The 12569-nt window shown below is 38.0% G+C and overlaps 1 protein-coding gene across 3 annotated transcripts; it reads right to left on the reverse strand.

The window, feature by feature from the left end:
- Positions 1-3224: 3224 nt before the first annotated feature.
- LOC133858250 (S-type anion channel SLAH2-like) lies at positions 3225-12134 on the reverse strand. 3 transcript variants are annotated; one of them, XM_062293679.1, is made up of 7 exons: positions 11908-12134; positions 9265-9360; positions 8501-8701; positions 5230-5700; positions 4295-5065; positions 3966-3997; positions 3225-3874 (listed from the first exon to the last, which is right to left on the reverse strand). In XM_062293679.1, exons 3-7 carry the CDS (start codon positions 8672-8674, stop codon positions 3514-3516), a joined length of 1809 nt encoding a protein of 602 aa, XP_062149663.1. In that variant the 5' UTR covers positions 8675-8701; positions 9265-9360; positions 11908-12134; the 3' UTR covers positions 3225-3513. The 3 variants fall into 3 exon arrangements, with proteins under 3 accessions (XP_062149663.1, XP_062149664.1, XP_062149662.1); XM_062293680.1 differs by lacking the exon at positions 9265-9360 and having other exon boundaries at positions 8501-8692; XM_062293678.1 differs by lacking the exon at positions 9265-9360.
- Between the last annotated feature and the right edge of the window lie 435 nt (positions 12135-12569).

A 12569-nucleotide genomic window follows, 5' to 3' on the forward strand; every position in this document is an offset into this window, starting at 1 on the left:
GAAACTATTGTGAAGTGTATTTGTATAGGGAAAGAAAAAGTAATTTGATTTCCCAAATTTTTTTTATATTAGGAAAAATAGTTAGGTGTCTGCTGCTAGTGCTTTTAGGGTCTGTTTAGTAAAATTTCGATTTAACATTTAAAATTATAATTTAGCCTTTAAAATCATAACTTTTTAAAAATGCATTTCCTTGCTTGCGATTTGTGAACATACATTTTTCTTTGTTTTCAAACCACATTTAAAAAAAAAAAAAAAAAAAAAAAAAAAAAAAAAAAACTCACTTCCAGATGAGACAATTTCAATGATTTTATTTAAAAACGCACTTTTAGCCTTTAAAATCGCAAAGTCAAATGAACTCTAATTTCTATAGAATTGTTGGGATGCTCATAATTAATGCAAACACCTTTCATATCCCACCAACTGCAACAGCAACAGACCAGGCCACTGGCTTCCCAAAGTCTGTATACACAAATTATTCATTGTTATACCTCAAAGCAAAGGTGTGACTGCAGAACTTTTTTAATCATCGTTCACTGCCTTCAAAACGACTTGGCATATTAAAGCAATTTTCATAAGCTATCCGATATTTGTAACATGAACATGCAATGAAGAGTTATATAGCGTGGTTGGTAACACGGCAAATGATCCTGTGTCTTAACTCAAGTAGTAGCAAGAAAACTAAAACTACTGCAACAACAAAACTACTGCACTAACGCACAATGACTTTATAAAACTGGTTAAATTACTTCTTATCTCAAAAGTTTAAGCTTATAGGAAGAGATAAATTTAATCCCTTAGACATTATTTGGTATACGGAATGATTATTACATTAGGATAAGGAATAGTTATTCCTAGAAATAGAAGGTGGCGGAATGAAATAGCTATTCCTACTCTTTAGTTTGGTAAGAACTCATATATTTTTAATTGGAATTCAATCAAAATTACTAAAAAACCCCCCACATTTTTTTAAAAAAATAAAAAGAAAATCAAATTATTAAAAAAGAAAAAAGAAAACAAAAAATAAAAAAAAAAGCCAAACCCTTCACTGGCTGGCCGACCACCCATTGGGTGGCCGGCCAGCCAATGAAGGGTTTGGCTTTTTTTTTATTTTTATATTTTTTGTTTTGTTTTAAAAATAAAATATAAAATAAATGGTTTTTTTTTTTTTGAAAAATATGGTCTTTACCCCAATGAATAGTTATTCCTCTCATTTTTTAGAGGAATAGGTATTCATCTTTGTAAAAGAATAGGTATTCCAATGGGAATAACTATTCCAAAGAATAGACCCCTATCAAACAAAAGAATGACTATTCCATAGGAATAGCCATTTCATTCCAGGGATCTATTCCGCCAACCAAACAAGGCCTTAATTAATACTTTAACGCTCACCTTCACGTGTGCACTCATAAATTTCAATTCTCATAGGTGTGGTTCAACCCGTGAAATATTTAACTGAAATATGGGTAAATTGATGGAGACAAGATTCGAACTCAGAACCTTTGCTCTGATATCATGTTAAATTGTTACTAATCCCAAAAGAAGAAAAATTTAATCACTTAATCAATACTTTAACATAGCTCAATTCGTTGCTTGCTCATTAAGCTTTTACTTCCTAAACTACCAAAAATCCTCTGAATGGTATACTGTCTCTGTTCATTATTCCCCCTCCAACATGGTTTAGGATAGAAGTGTGTAAATGTAATTGATAGGTATTCCAATGGGAATAACTATTCCAAAGAATAGACCCCTATCAAACAAAAGAATGACTATTCCATAGGAATAGCCATTTCATTCCAGGGATCTATTCCGCCAACCAAACAAGGCCTTAATTAATACTTTAACGCTCACCTTCACGTGTGCACTCATAAATTTCAATTCTCATAGGTGTGGTTCAACCCGTGAAATATTTAACTGAAATATGGGTAAATTGATGGAGACAAGATTCGAACTCAGAACCTTTGCTCTGATATCATGTTAAATTGTTACTAATCCCAAAAGAAGAAAAATTTAATCACTTAATCAATACTTTAACATAGCTCAATTCGTTGCTTGCTCATTAAGCTTTTACTTCCTAAACTACCAAAAATCCTCTGAATGGTATACTGTCTCTGTTCATTATTCCCCCTCCAACATGGTTTAGGATAGAAGTGTGTAAATGTAATTGATAGGTATTCCAATGGGAATAACTATTCCAAAGAATAGACCCCTATCAAACAAAAGAATGACTATTCCATAGGAATAGCCATTTCATTCCAGGGATCTATTCCGCCAACCAAACAAGGCCTTAATTAATACTTTAACGCTCACCTTCACGTGTGCACTCATAAATTTCAATTCTCATAGGTGTGGTTCAACCCGTGAAATATTTAACTGAAATATGGGTAAATTGATGGAGACAAGATTCGAACTCAGAACCTTTGCTCTGATATCATGTTAAATTGTTACTAATCCCAAAAGAAGAAAAATTTAATCACTTAATCAATACTTTAACATAGCTCAATTCGTTGCTTGCTCATTAAGCTTTTACTTCCTAAACTACCAAAAATCCTCTGAATGGTATACTGTCTCTGTTCATTATTCCCCCTCCAACATGGTTTAGGATAGAAGTGTGTAAATGTAATTGATAGGTATTCCAATGGGAATAACTATTCCAAAGAATAGACCCCTATCAAACAAAAGAATGACTATTCCATAGGAATAGCCATTTCATTCCAGGGATCTATTCCGCCAACCAAACAAGGCCTTAATTAATACTTTAACGCTCACATTCACGTGTGCACTCATAAATTTCAATTCTCATAGGTGTGGTTCAACCCGTGAAATATTTAACTGAAATATGGGTAAATTGATGGAGACAAGATTCGAACTCAGAACCTTTGCTCTGATATCATGTTAAATTGTTACTAATCCCAAAAGAAAAAAAATTTAATCACTTAATCAATACTTTAACATAGCTCAATTCGTTGCTTGCTCATTAAGCTTTTACTTCCTAAACTACCAAAAATCCTCTGAATGGTATACTGTCTCTGTTCATTATTCCCCCTCCAACATGGTTTAGGATAGAAGTGTGTAAATGTAATTGATGTGCTTAAATCTAATGTTGCTTTAGGGTGGCAGCTGCAAAGGCAAACTTACTAGGCACTTTATTTCATTTACGCACTTTGGTTATAGATCAAAGCTCTGTATATGGCTTACTAGCATGAAAAAGACAATAATAAGGTAAATAGAACTAAGCAAGATCCATGGTACTTTTTTTCCTTTTTTCAGTGGAAAACATATATAAGTTTATTACCCAAACCCATCTCTTACAATATTCAGCTGAGCTACTGATGGTGCTTCACTCTCCTCTAGGTACTCAAACTTTTGACTCACTCTGTACACATGATCACTGGAACTTCTAAAACTCTAAATTTTGTTCCTCCCATCCATGTGAGTAGCAAAAATACTAATTGAATGTCATCAACCTCTTAAGTCCTTTGAAACATGGACCTAGAAGTTTAAGATTCTCTACTTTCAATAGCTTGGATGTTTTAGAGAGGCTTCTAAATCTTTGCTATCTGAGCCTGCAAATTTTAAGTAATGCTCAATATCATTGGAATCTGAGCTACCATGTCTTAGATGGAACCACTTCTTATGTGGTTTTGGCTTTTGGTCACTGATGGCAATAGCCATGTCATTAGGGAAAAGGTCTCGGAGAACAAAGGCATGCAACATGGTTGTTATAAGCAGCCCGGTAACTGTAAGCGTAGCAGCGGCGGCGAGTATGACAGACATAGCTTGTGTTATTACACTTCTGACTTCATTTGAGTACCAGATGGTTGCTATGGCAGCACCAGTCATTGGGAAAGTGTAGGCCCACCATGCCAGGGAGAACCTATAGATGCAAATAAAACAGATAATCAGAAAATTAAACAAAAGCAGGTGGAACAATAATTTCACTAGGATAAATTTAAGTCATATCATACTTGAATCCGCGGAAGAAATTAAGCCGAACCGCCTGCAAAAGCACAGAAAATCAATCAGAAAAACAAATCAAGTGATCTTTAGTGTTCTGTCCTTGGGATGCAACTAAGTTTAGGTATGCAGTGAAGTGGCCAACTGTTTACAAAATTATGGAATTCTCTTTGCTATTACCACCACACCCACCCTACTAATCTCTTTTTGTCCCAAAACATATTGAAGGGATGCGTCAAATGGTAGATAGAATACTCAAGCATATGCATGGCAGAGACTCAAAATTAGTTACCAGAAAAGATAGATGCTCATTTGCATTAAGAGGGACAGAGACACTAACCAGTGACAAATAAAGGAAGAGGGCGATGAAGTAAGCTATCCGTGAACCATAGTCAAATGTTCCTTGGATCTTTGCCCATGCCATTGAAGCAACGCTTGGTGCTGCCACAAACAGAAAGAATACTGGATGGAGCTCTTTTGGGAGTGTCTCATTTGTTGGAAGTCTCTGGTAGAGAGTTACAAATAGGACCATGTAGTGAGCCAAACCAACAGCAAAGAAGAATATGGGCCCTTCTTTTAGCCCCATTGATGCACCCAGTAATGCCCCCACAAAATTCCCAACAACCGACAGATGGTTTGAAGGATTGGCAACCTTTGAGAGCCTCCTTTGGCCTCCTGACATCCACTGTCCATAGATCTTAAGCTCGAGACAGAAAATTGGTGTCATGAGAACATACCAAAGAGCTGGAGGCAGGTCATTAGCAACTGAAGGTGGCACTCCGAGAGCTAAGAATAAGAGGGCTATCCATGGGGCAAAGAAGAAGTTGATACGGATAGGGTGGTAGTACTCACGGCGAACTGCTTCAAAGTAGATTATCATTTTCAGAAGATAGATGGAGGCAACAGTGGCTATAAGAGCAATAGAAATACACCATAAAACGAGATTTACTCTCAGACTTATGTGAAGAAATTTTGCAGGGGCAGAGGTGGCCAGGGATTTCCACATAATTGCTTGGCTGCCAACACCAAGACAGATACCGAATGAAGAGATGGGATAACGCAGAAGAAATGGCCATGTCTTGTCATCCGGTAGTACCATTTCCTCTAAAGCCTTTTAAAAAAAGAACCATCAATATGATCAAGAAGCACCAAGCACAGCAACATTTGGGTTCATTGGAAGAAAAACAAGATCATAATATGGTCATCCCATAATATTGAGAAAGAATATAACAAGAACTAAAATGTGCATAAAGGCGGGGGAAGAAAAACACATACCTTAAGGGTGTCCAGCTCTGGCCCTTCCAGGGCATCAAAGTAGCGGTCCACAGGTAAATGTTTTTCAACTTCTCTATTCGGCACTGTTTCATCCCCAGTTCCAGCTTCCAGTGGCGACTTTCCACGTAGTAGTGTGATCTGCCTCTCAAATTTCCCGGACCATGTTTTGAAAGAATCAAATCTCTTGTCCTTAAACCTTGGAATACTCTGGTGGTAGGAAAATTGTCCACCACCAATTGCCTCATTATATGCAGCGGCTGTTGGAATTGGCTGAGAGTGATGTTGGGGCTGTTTTGGTGGTTTGCCGCTAGCAGTACCGGATACACCAGAAGAATCTGGAATTCCATCAGCAAAAATTGTGTCACGACTGAAAAGAACTTTTCTGATGTTCACTCCAACAGGAGATGGAGGCAAGCTGATAGAAACAGAAGGCACCCTTTGATGATGGTAGATGGGTTCAGTTTCGCCCCCCTGATTTAATAATACAGAAGTTGTTTCAGTTCCGTGGTATAAATAATTATAAATATATGTATACATCATTATAGAGTACTTCCATTAGGAAATGTACTCCACTACTGCCAACTCCTTTCCAATAGTGATGTAGACTAGATTACTCATGGCTTCATGGAGAGGTTTGAGCGGAGGAAGAATGCTTCAGAAGGGGATGCTTGTGATTCAGCGAATACCCAAGAGTTTACTTCACTCACGGTCGATGGTCGCTCGAGCAAAAATGTTAATAGATTTTCGCTTGAGTCTCCCTCGATAGTTGCTTGAGCGATATGCAGCGGGAGAGAAACTGTTAGAGGATAAATCCAGCACCTCAACCTCTTCCATGTGTTCCTCAATTCATGTAGCAAGTCAGCAGTCTCCAGGTTGAGCAAATCAGCAGTCTCCACGTATTGACAGCAGCCTTTCACAGAGAAAACATGTATCCATGTTTTCTGTAAAAGGCTACAACTATAAGCAGCCAGTAGCCACCACCTGCAGTCCAGGATTCCAGGCCCCATGTCTTACGGATCAGCCCCTCAAACTCAGCACAAGCCTTTTTCCCCTTTTGTATCATCTTTTGTTTCTTTAGTTTTCTGTTATTGTAACCTTGTACTGACATTCCTAAACTAGTGTCCATGTAACCTCTATAAATAACAGATTACAATCTGGTTTTGGTGAGTTAACCAAACCAGTTCTTCTCCTAAATCTTTCATGGTATCAGAGCCCTTTGGCCAACGCCCTACAATCTGGTTGTTCCTTTTTCATTTGACTGCAACACAGCCCGTGTGAGCATAGCTCACACGGGCTGCCTTGTAGTTTCTTACCCTTTACTCCCTCTTAGAATTTTCATCAAATAACTTGCCTTCATCTCTGTGATATCCAGCTTCTCTTCCTATTTTCATCATTCCTCTTTGTCTTTCTGTATCTACAAGAGCTTTTCTCACTCTACTCTCTGTTAGAAACTTTATCAAACACCTAACCTTCACCAACAATCCCCTCTACACTCACCGCTTGGACCTCACCCAGCACACCTCCTGTGCCGGTAGTCTTTCTTGCTTCCTATTTATCTCCCTATCGTGCACAAAGTACCCCTCTACACCAAAGTTCTCCCAAATCTCCCTTATCTGCCACTCAAAAAAAAAAAAAAAAATGCTTACAGGCAAAAGGTCTGCATAAGCTCCTTTGCTTTATGCAAGGCCTCCATCTCAGCATGTGCTGCACTCTCTACCTGCAGTTGTGCCTGTATCATGGTCTGTGCTGTGCTTTCTTCCTTCAACTTCTGCTTCATCTCACAAAGCTGTGCCTGCATAGTGGCTCCCCTTTCTGCTGTGACTGCTGAGTAATTAACTTTGAGTATTCTCTTCTTCTTTTGCTTTCTCGAGGCTCTGTAAGCTTCCTGAGGTTTCCTTTTGTTTTGAAAATATATATATATATATATATATATATATATATATATATATATATATATATATATATATATATATATATATATATATATATTACATGAAGTATCTAGTTAGCCCATTGTTGGCCTAAATTTCTTGTTTGAGGTAATGTTGAAAAACCTAAGCCTTTTTAAGCCATTTATTGACTATTTTCTTTTGGCCCATAGTTGGCCAAATCTTTGGCCTTGTGGTAGAATTAAAATGTCCACGCCTTTCTCTTCTATTTTTGGCTTTGTGGTACTGTTTCAAAACCCAAGCCTATTTTTAATTTCCTCTTGGCTTTGAGGTGCTATTCCAAAACCCAAGCCTTTTTCTTTCTGATTTCTTTTGGGCTTTGTGGTAATATCCAAAGACCCAAGTTTATTTTCTTTTGGCCCATAGTTGGCCCAATCTTAGCCTTGTGGTACAGTTAAAATGCCCGGGCTTTTCTTTTTAGCCCTTTAGTGGCTCTTTTCTTGGTCCATAGTTGACCTTATGCTTGGCTTTTGAGATACAATTTAAAGACCTGAGCCAATTCAAAAAAAGAAAAGAAAAATGATGATGATGAGAATCAAAATTAAACTGATGGAAGTTTCTCCCATCAGTTTGCGGGAGGGTGTTAGAGGATAAATCTAGCACCTCAACCTCTTCCATGTGTTCCTCAATTCATGTAGCAAGTCAGCAGTCTCCAGGTTGAGCAAATCAGCAGTCTCCATGTATTTACAGCAGCCTTTCACAGAGAAAACATGTATCCATGTTTTCTGTAAAAGGCTACAGCTATAAGCAGCCAATAGCCACCACCTGCAGTCCAGGATTCCAGGCCCCATGTCTTACGGATCAGCCCCTCAAACTCAGCACAAACCTTTTTCCCTTTTTGTATCATCTTTTGTTTATTTAGTTTTCTGTTATTGTAACCTTGTACTGACATTCCTAAACTAGTGTCCATGTAACCTCTATAAATAACATATTACAATCTGGTTTTGGTGAGTTAACCAAACCAATTCTTCTTCTAAATCTTTCAAAAACAGAAAGTTCGCTCAAGCAAGTTTATGATAAAAGTTTCATACGAGCGAGTTTGCGATTATTGCAATAAAGGCTAGTTTTATAATTTCTTTTCATGGTGACATTCTTAACTTCTATTCAAGCATAAGTAGGACAGTCTAGCCACCCAGTTGATGCTATTCTTCAGTTTTATCAATAAGAAGCATTATTGAGAGATTTTTTTTCCTATTCTCTACAATTCTTAAGAGTTTTATAGGATTTATAGAAGAGTGGTGCATGAATTCTAGTGTGTACAGATTCAGCTTCTCACTATGCCACACTGCATCAAATAGCATAGGATTAGAGGAAAAACTTACATCAATTGATGGACTAGAAGATTCAGGTTCACTTGGCTGACACTGATCATTCGTGAAGCTGGTCAACTTGGTGTCATCAAAGCCGGCAACATCGTTTGATGATATATGCTTGATGAGAGATGGAACTTCAGGGGAATCCTGCTGTACAGATACCAGATGTATGTTGTTCTCCATGATAGAAAAAGAAAACACCTGAAATGCCTAAAAGAAAAGTTCATGATCAGGCTTTCATAATAATTGAATGCCTTGAAATACAACCAGTTACAATTAAGAAACTTCAACTGCATAAAATCTGCCATTATTATTAAATGTAACAAGGAATCTTCTCATTACTAATTATAGGATATGTTTTATTCATCTGCCGATTGATTTATATAATAGAGATGTAATCAACTGCTTCAAGGACTTTTTATGAGATGCCAGAGAACTCAAAACCACAACTATAGATGCTAATGTTGTTGAAGGAGCTAGCTATGATCGAGTTATATAATTCAAAATTAACAGGTGCCACACGCACCGATGCCGACGGCAGCTCTTCCGACATATGCTTCTATTTGGGTGTTTTGTTGTTTTTTCAGATTGTACTTAACTTTTGCTCTGTGTCAATCTATCCTAGTCATTGCTTTGTGCACAGATTGTTCAACCGACTCCATAGCGCAAATAGCAGTTTCTATGTTATCGCAGAGGCACCTTTCTATTGGCTAAGCTTATTTATAGCAATTGTTGGTATGATCTGTGTTTCTAGGGTAATTGTAACGGGATACCTATAATGTGAGTCTCTGTAATGTTCTGAGCTTTGTCTCAGTTTGATTGTAATTTTGTTATCCTTTGGGAGTGAGTAATGAGATTTCCCTTTTTCCCTTCAAAAAAAAAAAAAAAAAAACAAGTGCAAGTCAGTACACAAGGAGAATGCTAAATTGAAAGTAGCACCTAATAACAATCGAGATTCAACTTAACAACACTTGTGACAATGTTATTACATATACTCTTCATTTTCATGGAAATTGGCGAAGTCCTCATGATTTCTACCATGTTCAATTATCAAAATACTATCTGGATTCTATGGGAATAATTATTTTGGGAAAGAACAATCACAAACTTTTGATAAATAGCTGAACAGACATAAAAATTAGAAAAAATTACACTTTACCCCTTGAAATTTCACCCAATTTGTAATTTCGCCTCTAAAGTAAAAAAAGTTGCTGTCGACCCCAATAAAGTTTCAAAAATTTGCAACATATAGCCGTTCCGCTAGCTTATTCCATCTTCCTTGACGGAAATAGCCGCATGTGCATATTTTCCTGCCTCCTTCACCAAATTCCCCTTATGTTTCAGAGCCATGTTCGCAAGAGGAAAAGTTTCAGAGCCATGTTCGCAAGCCGCTTCCGCCAACCCCAACGGACGAAACTGCCCTCCTGCGTCTCAAAGAAGAAGACGAAGGAAGCCAGGTTGAAGAAGAAGACGAATAGGCTGGGAAGAAGACGCTTTTTCTTTTTTCTTTTTTTTTTTTCTAGGAAAATTTGTGTTTGATTATATATGAAGTTTGTGGATATATTTAATAAGAGTTAGATGATGTGGATCATTGGGATGTCTGAGGGTTGATTATCAATTAATTTTTTGTCAAATTAAACTAATTACAGTTCAGGGGTGATTCCTTCGTTTGTACTCCAATGGCGGGTCATGGTTCAATGATGAATTCGGGAACACCAACACTTTTTTCATCCCAAGATTAGGTCTGAAATGGGGATTTAACATGAAACAAAGCACATATGTTGTTTTATTTTTGGGTCCAGTGAGAACTGGGTATGTAAGCATATAGGCTTGAGCGAATTCCACCACCTGAAAGTTCAATAAATTCAACGTCTTGGGCATATGAACAGAGAACTTGATCAGACCGGTAGTGAATATTGGGTCTACAAGATGCAGCTTGCCTGAATCTGACTCTTGAACCTTCTTCCTCCAATGGCGAACACACACCTCCAAAAAAGAGACGAACCAAAAACCACAACAAAAATCAGAGCACCACGTACGTGTTCGGGTTATCCTACTGCGTGAAGCCGGTGGCTCTGAGCGAGGCCCAGATGGTGATGGAGAGGTTTGATCTGAGGAAGTTGCTGAGAGCTGTGGTGAAGCAGACAGCAAACATAAGGGAAATTTGGCTATATTTTGCAAATTTTTGAAATTTTGTTAGGTCGATTACAATTATTTTCACTTTAGAGGCAAAATTGCAAATTTGGAGAAATTTCATGGGATAAAGTACAATTTTTCCTAAAAATTATCAGCAATGGAAATTCATTACAGCATATGCTTATTGAAGAAGGTAATAACTTCAATTTGATCGTGGCAAAAACTCGACTTTTTGTGTCTACAAATGAAAAGTTGACACGTAAGTGTGGAGTAAGAAAATCAAATACATTCAAAACACCTGATTTCTTTGCAGTGAAATGAAGAGATTGAGGGAGAGAGATGAGCGTCTTCACGTTGGAAACATAGCTTTGACCACCAACCACAACCTAGCTAGACAACCAAACCGGCGTAGCCTAGGTGGAAGCTGGGCCACCACGTGGCTAACCTGGGTTTGACCTCGACCACATCGCCGCTCACCATCTCCAGTCGAGAGCACCAAATCACTAGACCAGATGTGATCACCGACTAGATTTGATCACCGAAAACCACTAGAGGGGCGAGAGGGAGAGATCCCGGAGGACGAGGCTCAGGCCGGATCTTTGTGGCCAGATCTCTGTTGACGGTGTCGGGAGGTCGCGGGGAAGAGGATCTGGAGGCTCGCCGGTGGTCACCGAGACTCTGTCGCCAGATCTCTATGACCGGATCTGAAGGACCGATTAGTCCAACGATGGGGAAGAGGCAGTCGGCTGACGGGTTGAGGAGCTTCAGTTTTTTTTTCATGAATTTAGTGTGATCGGGTGTTTTCAGCCTATATTGTTTTGATGTGTTCTGGTGTACTACAGTAACGTGACATGTTATTATTGGTGCGCATAATTCCTTTGTTCTCTGCCATGACCTGGGCACTCATGGAAGAAAGGAACTTAATTGTTTTAGAAAGCTAGCTGTACACGTAGGAACAGAACCAGTTTATATGATACCAACCAACAAGATTAAGATCCAACTAGCATCTCAAAACTACCAATATAATGCTCCAGTTAATAATCCATAACTATGGCAGAAAATCATGATAAAAAGATGGGAGGGGTCGGATGAGACTCCAAGAATATGTTTATCAAAATGAAAACATAATATCTGAGATTTCAATGTCTTCCCTTGAACATCTTATGAAATGAAGCAATACAGTAATATCATATTGAAAGCCAAGAACGTATCACAAGCAATATCTGCATAGGATTACAGCTGAAAGAATGGTGCTGGAGTAAAAGATTAAGAACCCAAACCTCACTGCTATATCAAAACTGATTTCTATGCAAACACTTGTCGATGCTCAGGCGGGAGAAACTCGAGGCTGCATCCAACCACCAAAGAGACTTGTATCCTTCTCTCTTTTCTATCCGTAGCAGATGAGTTGGAACAGAATTCAAAAGAAGACCATGCATACATAGGCTAGAACAAATATGGTCTCAGAAAACAAATAAGCACAACTACACATATATATCTATATCTTCCAACAGTAGGAAGCAGCATATATATATATATATAGCCCAACACTAGGCCGTGTTTACATCAAATGCATTTGACTAAGCATGGCTTACTTGGAAACAGAGGATCATAGATGAAAGTCAAAAGGATTGGGAGCATAAACATCTAATTGAGCCCTGATAGAGACAGAAAAGGATACGATTGGTTTAGTTCAAATTTGATTTGACTTTAATTAAATGGCGAGACAAATGTCGCAAATAAAAAACCTCTATTAAGTACTGTCAACCAACCATACGAAAACTTACATGAATAAGAAAGATTTATATTCATATTCTAATCCAAATTAGATACGTCAAAAAATGGCTAAATAAGACCCTGTTTGATATCGCCCTTCTAGCTCCTTCCCTCTTTTCCCAATTTTCCACGTGCACGCTGACATGACAAACTTCAGGAGGATTGA

This window comes from Alnus glutinosa, chromosome 1 (assembly GCF_958979055.1).
Source record: "Alnus glutinosa chromosome 1, dhAlnGlut1.1, whole genome shotgun sequence".
Lineage (NCBI taxonomy): Eukaryota > Viridiplantae > Streptophyta > Magnoliopsida > Fagales > Betulaceae > Alnus > Alnus glutinosa.

Bases quoted from the DNA above. Each gene is read 5' to 3' on its own strand.
- LOC133858250 (XM_062293680.1), bottom strand. From the start codon at position 8,674: ATGGAGAACAACATACATCTGGTATCTGTACAGCAGGATTCCCCTGAA. The intron at 5,701-8,500 runs GTAAGTTTTTCC...TTATTAAATCAG, and splicing joins CTTCTAGTCCATCAATTGAT to GGGGGCGAAACTGAACCCAT. The intron at 5,066-5,229 runs GTATGTGTTTTT...TTTTTTTAAAAG, and splicing joins CAGAGCTGGACACCCTTAAG to GCTTTAGAGGAAATGGTACT.